This window comes from Corapipo altera, unplaced genomic scaffold, assembly GCF_003945725.1.
Source record: "Corapipo altera isolate COAL_440 unplaced genomic scaffold, ASM394572v1 107b, whole genome shotgun sequence".
In the NCBI taxonomy this organism is placed as follows: Eukaryota; Metazoa; Chordata; class Aves; order Passeriformes; family Pipridae; genus Corapipo; species Corapipo altera.
The window spans coordinates 2,648,626-2,663,457 of record NW_020884951.1 but is presented as its reverse complement, the minus strand read 5'-3'; the positions used below and the strand labels follow the sequence as shown (position 1 = coordinate 2,663,457).

Here is a 14,832-nt window from a genome sequence, read left to right as displayed (position 1 = left end):
CACACTGCATGGCTAGCTGATGGCAAACATCTGATGGCTTGGGATAGTGCAGAGTCATATATTTTTAATGAGTCCTGGCCTTACAAAATATACTGTGTGCCATACTGGCCTAGAGAGGTGAGGAATGTCTCTCTAAAATTCCTGTGTTTGCTTGAATCAGTTTGGCTCTTGCATGGCTAGCTGTGCTGCTGGCCTGGCACAGGCAGCTTGCTTGCCTCTGTTCCCAGAACTGTGCTGGCCAGCTGGGCTCCCAGGCAGGCTGGATGAAAACAACACTGAGATGTTGGGTGCTACTTGAGAACGGCTCATACTGTGGGCTGTCCAGGGGGAGACAGGAGGGAAGAGACAACGGGACTTGCTTTGGTTACAAGTCTAAACTGAACACTGCATTTACTTTTCTGTGAAGGCACTCTGGATGCCGAGCTACTCCAGAGGCAGGGATGGGGACTTTGGCCAGTGGGTGTGTGGAAGGACCGGCAGGGGCACAAGACGAATGCTGGCTCCTTGGTCAGGGACTGGGAAAGCAAAGCCTGTCTGCCCATGCATGTGCCAGGGAACAAAGGCATGACCATCTGCACCTGTGACTTCAAAAGAGAGGTGAGCCTTGCAGGGAAGCTTTTGGAGCAAAACTGTCTGCAATGGTTGAGGCATAATCCCATCCTTGCAAGCAGAGCCCTGTTTTCCTGTCCCTCAGACAGAAGGGTAAGAGATCTACTCCTCTGTGCACAGCTGCTGGCCCTCCGAGCCCAGCCCGCTGAGGCGTCATGGCTGCACGGGCCAAAGGCTGAGGTGCTCGCCCTCCTGCAGCACCTCCCACCCGGCTCCTCTGTGAGCCTCGTACCCCGCGGCAGGATGGGGAGGGCTGCTTTCACAACCTGGATGTGTTGTCACTCACATCCAGACATTTCCTGTTATCTAACCTCAGCCTTATCTTCCCCATTCGCAGCTTCCTCTTGAAGGAGGAGCAGCCCCTTCAAAACCAAGCTGTGTGCCTGGACTGTGCCTCCACTGCGCTCCTGCACGACCCCCGGTGCCTGCCCACTGAGGGTCGGGATGGCCCACTATGGTAGGTGCCAGCTCCCTGTTCTGCCCACGGAAGGGGTGGCTGGGGACAGGGGAGGATCTGTCCTTCAGGTGTGACCTCCTGTTTCTCTGTCAGGGGGTCCCTGAGGGCCATGGGTGTTGGGACACAGAAACTCATGGGGTGTCCATTTTCCTGGCAATGCAGAAAACTTCCCTGCCATCCCATGTTACACCTCGAGCTTCAGGGGGTCTGAATCCCACTCGGGTTGGACTGCCTCCCTTCAGTGCTGGGTGTGTGTCTACCTGAGCCAGAAGAGCTTTTTGGTGCCTCCTTTCAGGGATGCAGTGGTGTTTGGCTGGGTGTGCTTTGGGTAGGGCAGGCTCAGGGATGGAATGCCACTGGTCCCAGCCAGGGAGCACTGTGCTCTGGACCGCAATTCCTTGATGAGGATGAATTACAATTAGCAGTGATATGTAGCCCTACTGGGTACCAGGATGCATGTGTGCATGCTCCCCCAGCTCTCACACACACACATGCTGCCTATGAGCTGCTGGCAGTGGGAGATTTTGATCTAAATTAGTCATAGATGAGGCAGCGCACAAAGAGCAGAGGAAGGTGCGGGATGGAGGTGGGTGTAACCAGGGAGAGATCCTGTTCCAGCCAGGTGCAAGCATGCTCTTCAGCTTCATTTCTCACTGTCCCGGTGGCTTCAGTACAGCAGACAAATGCTTACCACACACCCCTCTTCCCCTCCTTGAGTGTCTGTGGCATGAGCAGCCATGGGGGCAGAGTCCAGGGTGCTTGGGCGGGGGCCACAGGGCTCAGGTGAGTGGAGGGGCTGTGGGAGCATGTGCGGCTGGTGGCCCTTTGGTGTGAGCCATGAAGTGCTGGTTGCAATGTTTTTGATTCCCAGCCTTGCAAGACATTCCCACAACTGTCCCCGAAACCCAGAGGGCTTTCGCTGCCATGTTCACTGGCTCTTGGAACAGCAGCCCCTCGAATGTGCAATGTGCTCTGTGCCCCCAATGCAGGGTAGCTGGGACCACAGCCAGTGCCTCTGCTCCCAACAGTCAGCCGAGGCCCGGAGTCTGGATCTGCCTCTGGAAAGTCCCAAGCCTCAGGAGCTTGTCTGCTTCTGGAGTGGGTCCAGCTGCTCCCACAGAAGTGCCCAACAGGGCTGCTCTGTTTCCTGGCCCTCCTGAGGGGACAGTTGCTCCTGGACACTTCAGGAAAACTTCCACAGAACTGGGGAGGGAGTGGGATGGCTCTGCAAATGGGAGCCATGTGCCTCTGGAGACCACACAGAGTGAGGGCACTCACATGGTGTTGGCATTCCTTGTGGTGCAGGGCAGAGGGGAGGGAGCACTTGGCTGCTCCGGGAGCTGGGTGCAGGGCTGTGCAGTTGGGGGTCAATGGTGCTGGGGGAGCCACCAGTGATGCTGAGGGATCATCGGGGCCAGGGGAGCTCACCAGTGACTCCAAGGGGTCAGCAGTGCCAGGGCAGCCACCAGCAGCAGGAGGGCTGGGGTAGGTGTCAAGGTACGAGTTATGAAAGTACAAGTTTATTTGTTAGAAGGAGGCATATTTCTGTGGGAGGAAAAGTGCTGAATTATGTTTTTCACTTCTTGGAGCAAATAGATGAGATTGACCTTACTGAGCCAAATATTCCAATATGTGTCTGGCAAAGCTCCCTGCAGTGTCTGCTGCAGGGCTGGGGGCATAGGAAGGTCCTATATGGAGCAGGACACCATGCAGTGGAAGCCTGCCATGAGCAAAGCATAGTTTGGCTCTATTAGGATGAAGGCTACCAGCGTCTAGGAGAAGCACATCCCAAGGTTTCAGCTGGCCAGAGGTTCAGCAGACCCTGTTGCCCACAGGGTATTCTTGCTTTCAATTCAGGCTGTGATTTGGGTTTCACCGGGTGAAAATGGAGATAACCTTCATTCCAGTTCAAATCCTGTATAATAAACGCATGCCTTGAAATGGCTGCAGCCTGCATGCTGGGGCTCTGCTACTCAGTATGTGAAAACCACCCAGCCACACTTTGATGCATGCTGTTACTAGGTTTAGCATCAAATCTATCCAATAACTTTACTTTTCATTTATTTTCATCACAAGTTGCAGAGCAGTTTGACAGCCCTGCGTGAAAATGTGCAGCCTGGAGGGGACTTCTTCTGACTTCGGTAAGAGACTGACTGAAGAATGCAGGAAGAAAAACTCTTTCCGTTTTCCCCTAGAGTATACTGTAGATTGTTCAGTTTTATAACTCTGAGCTTTTACTTGGAAATACCCACTTCAGCTTGAAACCAGAACCTCTACAGTGACAAATTAATTCAGATTAGATATGATCTCTATGGGTAGAGTAGCAAGTTCCATTTCCATCTGCTGATAGAATTATCTCCACTGTGTACCCTCCCCATATCTGTCCCTCATAGCAACATTTCAAGTGGCTGTTTTTCAGAAAGCCACACAGGGGATTATTTTAAGCTGCAATTGCAGGAGCAGTGCTGTCTTCTTTTCTTCTTCCTCCTCCAAGGCCAGCTCTGCCCCTGTTAGACATCAGCACTGAAGCTGAGGGTAGTCTGGTCACTAATACCTGCTGAAGAGCCTGCTCAGTCTTTCTTGGGTGGCCTCCCCACACTTGGGTATAGCTGAGGGTCCTTTTGGGGATGACAGGGTCACTTGTACTCTGGAAGGCTGATCTTAAATCAGCTCATTAACACTGTTTTCTTATGTTCATGAAATACACATGCTCCTTTTATCCATTCCAATATACTTTTATCTACCATGGCTGAATTCCATTTGGAAGGAGGAGCCAGAACAAAGAACTGGTCACTATCTACATCCTGCCCAAGGTGAAGGTGGAGACAGGGGGAATGCAAGAATTGCAAAGAAACTGATTTTATCTTTAAAGCTGTAGTTGCTACCTTGCTCTTAAACCTTATTCCACTCTCTTCTGGGTTTGGAGAATATGTGTTGGACATTACTGTTTTTTATTTTGTGCTTTCACATGAAAAAAACCTTTCCCTTTCCTCGGCAGAAGGCAATGTCTGCTGATGTGGTTCTCTCACTTAAAGAAGAGTATAGGAGGGGGAAATATGGGAGGGTCAATGATGTTTTTTGCTAACTGGAAAAAGCCTCTGAAGTTAACATCAGCTCTTCTTGTGCTTCTTTTCTCTCTGTGCCCCCAGTTTGGCATCCAGCGAAGACACTGTGACCCCCTGGGAGCTGCAGTGTGGCACTGCGTGTATTTGACAAGCTGAGTCCGACACTCAGTGTGCAGAGTGTCAGTTTGTCAAATACCCCAAGTGAGGCATTGCTGAGCAACACAGCGCAGCCAAGGGTCCAGCCCCTTCCTCCTGCTCTGGCACGAGTCCTCTCCAGGCTCTGCACCTCTCCAGAAACCCACTAAGGTACTGAACAGCCCGTCCCACTGTTACAGAACACCTGTGCTGCCACGTTTCCCTTCAACCCCAATTTTGGAAGTGTCTACCGGGGTATCCCTCCCAACAGTACATCTGTGCAGAAGTGGTGGTGGTGCAGCTCCTCTGCACTGTGAAGGCAGAGAATTGGGCCCAGGGTCCTTGTTCTTTGCTTCCAAAGACAATGCTCTGCTCTTCTACACAGCATTAACTAGCCAGCTGCTAATTAATCATCCTGCTCAGTTAACAAGGATTCTGGCAAGCATAATCACAACATTATGGGTACAGGCAGTATTACCCATAATACAAAATCTTTTCTTTGCACATGTAGGAATCTTTTTTCATTCAGTACAAACTAATGAGGCTGCTGATTAACTTATCTCTGGCCCATTAGCCAGTGAAAAATGCATGTTTGCTCAATCTGTTTTAAATTGGACCATGAAGTCCATTGCTTCTCCTGGCAGCCTTGCTGTTTGGAGAAGACTCCTTGTCTTTGGACGGTCATTCCTAGTCAGCCCTTGCAGCAAGGTTGCCTGTTTCTGCTATTTAATGAAAGTAATTCCCTCTAAATCATCCCACTTGAAGATGTCACAATTGGTAAGTGTTTTTAATGACTGGCTTGTGAAATATCAGATCTGCAGCTTCAGATATGTCAGAGTGGGGGCAGTGTCCAGCCCAGTTTGACAAATCAAACTCTCTGAAAGCATTTGACATGGAAAACTCAGAAATGAATAAAAATTCCCAAGACCCTACTGACTTGTTTTAGGACAGTACCAGCAGCAAAATTTGCAATATTTGAGAATGTTAATAAACTTAAATACTAAGATTTTTGGGCTTTTTGTTGCAAGTATTTCTTAGTTAATATTTTGGAGAAGCTGGAGTTCATATGAAGCTGGGACCCATGAATTTGTATCATTGCCTAAGCAAATTGTGTTTTGCTTTTTGAATAGCTCGTGCACTTCTGGACAAAGACAGTCCTACTCCTTATGACTCACACTCCCATGGTCTTTCTCCAGCACCTACTCTACTCGTGACTCACAGATATCACCCTGATCTTTATCACTGAGGTCAGCTTCAAAAGAGAACAAGGTCTATGATTTCAGGCTTTGCTTTGTGGATCCTTAATGTAGCAGACAACTCTGTTAGCCCCAACTCTGCTGTCACCCAGATCTCAAGGTTTCAACAGACCTAACCTCCTCTGCACCACCGCTGGCCAAGTGTTTGTTTATGTCCTTCATTTTTGTGTTCTTGTGAATTTCCAGTTTTTGCTTTCAGTAGAATTTGTCCCTCTGCTTTTTGGATAACTCTCCCCTCCACCCCTTGGTTCCTTCTAGATGGCTGGGGGGAAGGTGAAGAAAGTTAACCTTTTTCTCTCTTACAAGAACAAATTAGAGTGGGATAAATTTCTCTGGGAATTCATGTCCCATGTCCCTGCTCTGAAGTAGGGGGCAAAACCCAGCAGGTGTAAAAGCCTCCATGGGATGGGCACTGCAGTTGCTCTGAGGCAAGGGGAACTGTGAGTCTCGTGACACTGCGCTGGCCACTGAAGATAGTGTGTTCTTTGGAGGCACTGTTGTTTCAGAGCAGAAACTGAGGTTTTCCTTCTGTGCTGGAGTAGAGCTGGGACTCAGCAAATTAGTCCCGTCACTGGGTGAGTGACCAGTGCAAGGAAAGGAGAAGTTCTCTGGTTTGATGGCGATGCAACATAGCAAAATCCTCTGTGACTTCCAGAAGAAAAATGCTCTGTTTCTAACAGGTTTTACTACCAAACATGCAAAAACTATAAATTAAAAAATAATCACACACTTGCTGCACAGAGAAAAGCAACCACCTCAGCACTGGAGACAGACTTTTTTTGTTTCCACTGTTCTGCTGCTTGTGACCAAAGCCTTTTTGCTGTCCAAACTGGAGGCAGTTTGGACAGCATGGGGGCTGCTCCACCTGGAGCATCTGCTCCCCCTTTCTTAACTCCTGTTGCCTTCTTTCTCTGCAGCTTCACTCAGGTTTTGGGTCTTCTGAGGAAGGTGTCCAGACCTCCTGAGGGCAGATCAGTGCTGGGAGGAATCACAAGTGCGAAAAACCATGGTGTTATATAGTCAATGAGTGAACCTGGAGCTCAGAGTTCATAACAGCAAGAAAATTTGCACAAAACACTAGGCTAATTGAAAATTAATGAGGATGGCACTTGTTGGGGGGAAAGAGAGCGCCATTTTGTGTTTTGGGCCTGAATACGCTGAGGGGAGGATGGAGAAGCTGGGAAGTTTTCAGTTCCCTTTCCACACAGTGTTGACTTTGCACACATGCTTCTGTCCTGCATGAGTGTAGCTGCAGCTTCCCATCCCCCTCGTTCCTCTGTTCCACACCAGCCCTGAATGCTGATGGCAGCGCAGAGTCTCCAGGGCCTGCTTGTGGGGTTGTGTACCCGAGGCTACAGCAAACACACCCTGCCAGAGGTGACTTCCCTCAGCCCAGGGGCAAAGCATCAGAGACCCACACGCATTTCAAACGGTCCCCACACTGCTTACCCTCGCTCAGGGCTCAGCTCTCCTCTCCAGCTGGGGCAGGGGAGCTAGTGGGTCTGAGAGCAGCACCCACATGTGAGCTAAGGCACCAGTGCATGGAGGGGGCCTGGCGCTGCTGTGGCCCCACAGGGACAGGCTGGATCCTGCCTGCCTCATGGGAGTGCAGCAGCCTCACACAAACAAGCAGGAGGATGTGCATGACCTGAGCTCAGCTGCTTCCCCATGCTCCCCCTGCTGCACCCACTGGTTTAATAAAAGCCAGTAACTCTTCTTACACATTTGCTTTGTTAAGGACAGGTGGCATCCCCCCTCCCTGACAAGCCTGGAGAACAGAAGGATGCTGGCTGGAGGGACAGATAGGGAGGACAGACCTCTGCCAGCAGCATCTCAGTACAGGCAAGGTACAAACGATTAACAATGAAGAGGCAAACCAGGCTGCCAGGTGACAGCGTATTGTAGGGAACGTGCTGCAGCTGAAGGCAGGAGCAGCATTTTACAATCATGAGCACCCACAGCATCCCTGTAACATAGGTCAGCATTAATAATCACACAGATTGACTTGCGTCCCACAGAGTAAATCAGTGTCAGTCTGTTAAATCCAGAGAGGTCTCTTAATCATTATTCAAATGCTTCAAATTTCTCTCTATTTTGTTATGCCTCTGGCCCCCACACTGTAAAAACTAAATGCCACCATTTCCTTCAACATCAGTTCTGGTTTTCCAAGAGAAAACCAGTGGTGGCAGTTTGGAGACTCATTCCCTCTCCCTCTGTGCACTGAGCTCCAGTCTGATAGCAAAACTGACATTCCTGAGACATCAACCTCCCATCTGTGGTCCCTTTATTACGCTCTAACAAAAAAAGACTCAGGGACAAGCAGAATGTACAAAACAGTATTTGCTGTACTGCAAAAGCCAGAGGACGTCCACTTCCAGCACAATCCCTGGTTCTTTGCAGCCTGGGATGTCCTAACAGGAACATGCGCTGAAAAGTACCCCTTGCTGCTGTTACTGGCTGGCAGCATTGCACCCAGCTACTCCTGGATTTGCAGGCTAAAGACGTTCACATTCCAAGTCCCTCAGATCCTCTCTTCCTGACCTTAGTCATTCAGGCTGCTCAGAAGTTACTCACTCTGTAGAAGTGGATAGACAAATGCTCAGCTGAGGGTTTCTGCTCCAGCGGGCAAGGCCTCGTTTGCCAAAGCCCAAGAAGATTATGCATCTCCTCTGGGTTTAAGCAAGCAGTGAAATTTATCAGAGCAGAAGACCAACAGGAGGAAGGGTTTGCTCCTGTTAAGTTCACCATTTGGTATGTGCAGTCCTGCATGGTTTCTCATGCAGAAGAGGTGGTACTCTGCTAAATTCCCTCTATTTCATATTCTGATTCCATTGCAGTCACAAGGTTCTCATACTCAGGACTCTTCCTGTCTTTCACGGTGAAAGTGTCATTGGTTGTTTCAGCATTAGAACATGTCTCCTTGTGAAGACACTGAACAGGGACTTTCACCTCAGCCTCCAGCGCCGTGACACCTGCAGTGCTGTGGCTGGGACAGGACAGACACGAGTGAGTGGGATGACTAAAGCAGACAGCACTTCATTTACATGTTAGTCAGAGACAGGATCTACCACATAATATGTGGAACAGTAAAATTCATATTACTCTAGAGAGGCCCTGTGAGGCTCTGAAAGACACTAGAAAATGACGTTAAAAGAATTACACAAAAAGAAGCACTGAACAGTTAACCCTGGTACTATAAGTTCTCATGGCATTATCATGTTATATTCTAAACTTACCAGCAGACATTCTAGCCTTTGGAAAGTAATTACCAGAAGCAACGGGGAAAAATGGCTACAGATGGCTAGGGTGTGCCTCTGAGTAGGAAAGCAGTATGAAGGGTTAGAAGGTTGAGATGAGGACCAGGCAGAAGATGTGTTCGTATAATCATAAGCAAACAGGAACTGCACAAAGTAATACCTGGGCAAGCACTGAGACATGTTTCTTATGGAGAAAGGCATGTAGAGAGGGAACTTATTGCTAGGGAAGATATGAGAATTCCTGTCCTTTGCTTTGTTAAATAATGGTGGGAATTTCCTAAACAGAACAGTTTTCCCATGGCATGGGATAGGCAGAGCAAAGGACCCAGAGTATCCTTCTGTTTTTCCACCACATTAAAGAGTCTGGCTATCTCCTGTGCTCAAGTATTAATGTCCTCGTGCTGCTAACTTAACTGCCAAATGTTCAGATCCTCCCCTGCAAGGCAAAGAAATCTTTGTGTTTTCACTGAGCCAAGAGGCTTTTCAGGAGTAGACACCAGTGCAATGTGCTTTATGTGCCAGGTAGGAAATTACACTCACAAAGCAACTTCATAGAGAGGATCTGAAAAAAAAAAAAAAAGAATCCAAGACGTGCATCGACTTGTTTTATGTGTCACAAAAAAACCCTTGGCTTCCAGGTGTTCCCACATTCGGGAACAACTCTCCCACAGGCCTCTCCCTGGAAGGGACCAGCTGTGGGAGGGGGTAATGGGGCCGTCCTGCCTGCCCGTCCGTCCCCTCGGGCCGGGGCTGTCCCCACCGCCCGTCCCCTCGGGCCGGGGCTGTCCCCACCGCCCGTCCCCTCGGGCCGGGGCTGTCCCCACCGCCCGTCCCCTCGGGCCGGGGCCGCCCCTCCGGCCGTGCCCGGGTGTGTTCCCGCTGCTCACCCTCCTTCCTCCGCCGCCGCCTCCAGCGCAGCGCCGCCACCACCCCGAGCGCGCCCAGCGCGGCTCCGGCCAGCGCGGCCACGGTCCCGTAGAGCAGCGGGGCCGGGGGGGCACCTGCGGGGGAAGAACGGTGTGACCGCGGCCGGGGGGACACGGGCCGAGCCCCCGCCGCAGCGCCGGGAGCGGGCAGTGCCCGGGCCTGCTTCGGACGGGCTTCAAACATGAAAGAAATCTGCGGCGGTGCCTAACCCAGGGCACTTTGGGGTTCAGTCACTTCCCAGTGGAGTCACAGAATCCCAGGGTGGTTTGGGTTGGAAGGGACCTTAAAGCCCACCTGCGTCCACCACTAACCGTGGGCAGGAACACCTTCCACTAGACCAGGTTGCTTCAAGCCCCGTCCAACCTGTCTTTGAATACTTCCAGGGATGGGGCATCCCTGGATGGTAACACAAGCGAACTCCAGGCAGCAAAAGCCCCTCAACAGGCCTGTGGGTGGGAACCAGAAGGGCATCTTCTGCCTGGACGGTGCCCGGGGTTTGGCATGGCAGGAGTTTGTTCCCTTCAGCTGGATCTGCCATAAGCACAGCAGCCAGATTTGGAGCTGGTCTGAGATGGTGTTTGTCAGCCCACTCTTGTCTGTGCAAATCTGGTGTTTTCCAGCACAAGACTCCACTCACCTGTGTCCGTGACAGGCCCTTCTGGAGCAGTATCCATCCTGGAGACCAGCATTGTTGGGAGCAGATCTGCTAATGGAGAATGGTGGATGCATCACAACCCTGTCGGGAGCTACCCTGGACATCAGGAGAGCAGGGTCTGCTCTGCCAGCACTGGACTCACCTGTCATCCTGCGTGTGTCCTGCCAACCACCCTGGAGCAGCCTGTGGCACTTACATCCCTGCTCCCTGACCCTTGCTCCAGGGGTTCCTGGCAGACCTAGCTGACATGGTGCATCATGCCTGACTACAGCACACTCTGGGAACCCTTTGGCTTTGTCCTGCTGTCACTCATTCAGATTTTCACAGAACTCTTTTGCTCTCTCTCTCCTGTGGTGATTTCCTGGCTTTGCCATCGGCAGCTGCGCTGTAAGCTCCCTGAGGTGTGAGGCCCTGTGCCAGGTCTCTTACCTTAGGTGACCTCCCCTGAAGCTCTGCAACCCCAAGAGTTCTGGTCCCAGAGGGACACAAAGGACATTTTCTTGCCCCCTGCCATCCTCAGGCACACTCTGAAGCAGGGAGGGACAGGAGCAGGAGGAACCAGCCCCATGCAGTGGACAGCAGGGGGATGCCCTGACAGCAGTGTCAGCCAGCGTGGCCAGCATTCATCCCTGTTCCCGTGCTGTTTGCTCCAATGTGCGACTGCTGTGAAAACCACCACGGTGTTTCAGGCAGAGCTTCGTCGCCTGGGAGCTCAGGAAGCTTTGCCTCTTTCACAGGCCAGTGTGTGGTACTTGTGCTTGGCTGTGCCATTGTGGGCTTCACAGCTCTGCTGGTCGACTTACCAGCCAAGGAGAGCTGTAAGTTTCCCACCACGCATCCATCATGGAATTGTTTAGGTTGAAAAAGACCCCCGAGGCCATCGAGTCCACCCTATCCTGCACCGTTGTGCGGAGCCTGGACGAGTCAGATCATGGCGTGTGTGAAGTGCGGCATGTCTGCCTGTCCGGCAAAGGCCAGTTTAGTTTGTTCCCCCACTGAATTGCCACTCACTTGTTCCTCCTGACTCCTTGTCTAAATTTGCTGAACTGCAGTGGGCAGCATTACAGAGGCAGCGAGAACTTCAAAAAACCCACAGAGGAATCAGTAAGTGCTTGAAATGCAAACCCTCTTTTGCATCAGGAAAGAGCAGTTCCTCAAAGAGGAGGAGGAAATCGAATACAGGAAATAAAGAAGGACACAAGCTGGAGCCAGCGACAAGGAGTACTAAAGGTGTTTGGCGCTTCCTTCTTTCAGGGCAGGGAAGTTCCTTTGCCCTGCTGAAGGGCCCCAGATGTTCTGCGCTGTGGCTCTGGGCACTCACCTGTCACTGTCAGCTGCACGGGGTCACTCTGCTGGGCCACTCCGGCCCCAGCCCTGTTTGCTGCCTCGCAGAAATACGTCCCGCTGTCGGAGGGCCGCAGGCTGTCCCACGCCAGCTCGGCCCCGCTGCTCTGGAGCGGGGCTTTCCCCCCCGGGGTGCTGCGGAACCAGCGGTAGCTGATGGGGGGGGACCCGCTGGCCTCGCACGTCAGGCTGGTGCTGGCTCCGGCCGGGACCGTCAGCCCCAGCTCGCCGGCCCTGATGATGGGCTTGGTGGCTGCCACTGGAAGACAGAGCAGAGAGGCCCAGGTCACGCTGCCCTGGCTGTGGTGGGGAAGGTCCCTCCACCACGGCAGTTCTCGCTCTGGCCGTCAGTGCCTTCTCAGGGTGAAGTGGTTCTCGCATCACCTCCCTGCAAAGGCTGAGTTCAGGTCACCTGTACCTTAAACCAGGTTACACCAGCTGTGCCACTGTTCCTGCAGCCCTATAACAAAGTCCTGCTCTGTTGGGGGGTAACCCCCCTTGCAGAAAGACAGTTATTTCTAGTACACACCAAGGATGCTTGGGAAGGGGAGAAGGCAAACTTGGCTCACACATCACCCACTTGCTACAAGAACCACAAAGACAGTGGCTGGCTACCTGCAGAGAACCCAAATTGGATTTGGATGTTATTTCAAGCACCACTGGTTCAAGTGGCTTATCAGTAGATCCAGATTGGGCTAACTGACCCCCGTCCCCAGTCTATCCCTACACCTCCATGAGTGGAGAAGTGATAACTAACACATCAAGGGAGGCAGATGCCTCAACCCCCAGCCTGGATGGGGTAGACAGTGTGGTGTGAAAGACTATTCCCACCAGCACTGCTTCTCCTACCTGCTCTCGAATTAACTGACTCCACAAGAGCAGGGGTTTGTCGTGGGATTTACCTTTGACAATTTTAACTATAGTGGTCACCTCCCTTGTTATCAAGCTGTTATTTGTAGACCTCCAGATGACTTGACAGGTGTAGTGTCCGCTGTCAGGCATTTCAAGGTTCTCAATTAGGAGTGAGGCATTTCCTGGGCTGTGCTTTGGGACGCTGACTCGATCTCGGAAGTTAGACAGCAAGATGTGGTCACCAGAATCATCCCTCCGAAAGATGGTAGAGGTGCTAGAGTCCCGCTCCACACTCCAACTGAGTGCTTGCTCTGTGAAACCTTCTGAAGGCACGTAGGTACATGGTAAAGTGGTGGATCCCATCCATGTGCCCTTGACCTGGTGGACACCAGACAGATCCAGGAGGGCTGAAGGGAAAAGCAGTGGAAGGGAAGAAATCAGAATGCAGCAGAAGAGGGGAACATCCTCAGGACGGATGGGACTCACTGGCGGTGCAAGCCAGCCTGTGGCTGTGTCTCAGATGTGTTGGACACAACAGCCACTAAGCCAGACCACAGAGTCAAGCACAGGGAACTGAATGGCTGCCTTGACCTCATGTCTGTTTTTATTGTGTCTCTCTCTGGACACTTACCAGTTCTCAGTTCCTTCTTGGTACAGAGGGGCTCCTTGCAGGCAGGAGCATTTAGGGATATTCCCTGCAGTACTGGGTCTGGAATGGGAATGGTGTACTGAAGCCAATCCTTTTGCTTTAGCCTTGGAAAACTTCCTGACAGGATCAGCACCCTGCCAAGCACTCAGGTAAGTACAGGAGAAGAGGAGGCAGATTTTCTCCGCTCATTCTTGCAATCTTTCCAGCTGTCTGGCCATGGATCCCACAGCTCTTCTGGGAAGTGCCTCTTATAAGTAGCAAATCAACTGAATTTCATTGGACTTGGCTCACCTCTCCCCATGCCCCTCATCCCTCTCACCTTTCACCTCCCCAAAAAGGCACTGGTTATGTTCACACAAGAAGTTGCTCGTGAGGCAGATCCCAGAAATCTACAAAGCTGTTTTTTTATGCTGAAATGAGGAATGTACTTCAACCCATTTTTCTAAATGTCAGGAGCAATCCTGTGGTTCTGTATACAACTTGTTAAAGCACCTTTCTCCTGTTTCCCAGAGCCTTCCTCCGCTGCTGCCAGTGTCATACGTGCCCTGAGAGAGGGTATATACAGTCATAAGCTTAGGAACTGAAGCCAAGGCTGCTGTCTAAGCTCTCCTGATGCAACCAGGGAGTCAGCAGATAGGAGAGACCAAGGGGAATCTCCTGTGCCTGCACCTGGTCTCACAATTACGGCTCCTCTTCTTCCTAGGGCCATGCAAGCATAATGATGGGGATGCGTTATTAAATTCTAGTAGAATGCAAATTCCAGCTTCACCAGGGCTGTTTTGAAAGCTGGCACACCAGACAGGGTCCTCTCCAAGAGTCCCAAACAATTGTGTACTGTTCTTGCCTTGGGGCAGGGGAGGTGACTTGCCCAATACTGTCCCATTTGCTCCACTTTTAAAAGCACCTCGTTGTATCCAATACCAAAGGAGAACCTTGTGAATTCTCAGACTCTATTGGTAATACAATAAACTAAAGACTTTCCACACTTGTCACTTTAAAAAAATTAAGACAATATAATTCAAAAGACTTTCCCTACCCTCTTAGTACTCTGATTTTTGTTCTTATCCATAGAAATATTTACTCACCATTGCAGCTGATGAAAATCATCACAAACACCACTATCCACCCAACTTCTCTCATTCTCTCAGAACTGCAGGTCTGTCTCTCTTTCCCTGAGAGACCCCCACCCTCCTGGGACCAGACTGCAAGTGAAGAACACTTCCCTTTCTTCTGTCCTTTGTCATCTAGGATCCTCTTTCTGAAACATCACGAGTCCATTTCACTGCTGAGTTAGGTGAAGGGTAATGTAAGGAGAAAGGCTGTATGGATCTCTCCAGTCCCATTCCTTGTCCCCATCCACTTTTCTTGATGCAGCCCAGGTCGCAGTTGGCTTTCTGGGCTGCAAGTGCCCATTGCTGGGTCGTGTTGAATATCACAGACTACCTAAGCACACATTTCTACTACAATAGTCCAGTTTGTGGGCAAAAGTCATCATGTTTCATGCTCTGCGGGCTCACGTCATGTTTGCCAAGGAGGTGACTTATGACTGGCAGCCAAGGGACTTTAATCCAGGGGCCATTCTGAATGTGCTCTGTAGGGTACCTTTAAAAGTACTTCCAAGATTTG

The 14,832-nt window shown here is 51.0% G+C and overlaps 1 protein-coding gene and 1 long non-coding RNA gene across 5 annotated transcripts; one reads left to right on the top strand and one right to left on the bottom strand.

The window, feature by feature from the left end:
• Positions 1-952: 952 nt before the first annotated feature.
• Positions 953-5,240, top strand: LOC113956534. Its single transcript, XR_003530871.1, has 3 exons — positions 953-1,066; positions 3,143-3,207; positions 4,216-5,240. It is a non-coding gene; the product is annotated as an uncharacterized LOC113956534 (long non-coding RNA).
• Positions 5,241-6,313: 1,073 nt separating this feature from the next.
• On the bottom strand, positions 6,314-14,556 carry LOC113956568 (V-set and immunoglobulin domain-containing protein 4-like). Of its 4 annotated transcripts, none has more exons than XM_027663291.1 (7): positions 14,292-14,556; positions 12,608-12,964; positions 11,683-11,964; positions 10,344-10,412; positions 9,667-9,780; positions 9,320-9,341; positions 6,314-6,500 (listed from the first exon to the last, which is right to left on the bottom strand). In XM_027663291.1, exons 1-7 carry the CDS (start codon positions 14,344-14,346, stop codon positions 6,446-6,448), a joined length of 954 nt encoding a protein of 317 aa, XP_027519092.1. In that variant the 5' UTR covers positions 14,347-14,556; the 3' UTR covers positions 6,314-6,445. The 4 variants fall into 4 exon arrangements, with proteins under 4 accessions (XP_027519092.1, XP_027519088.1, XP_027519091.1 ...); XM_027663287.1 differs by lacking the exon at positions 6,314-6,500 and adding an exon at positions 7,848-8,508; XM_027663290.1 differs by lacking the exon at positions 6,314-6,500 and adding an exon at positions 7,848-8,502.
• Positions 14,557-14,832: the final 276 nt, after the last annotated feature.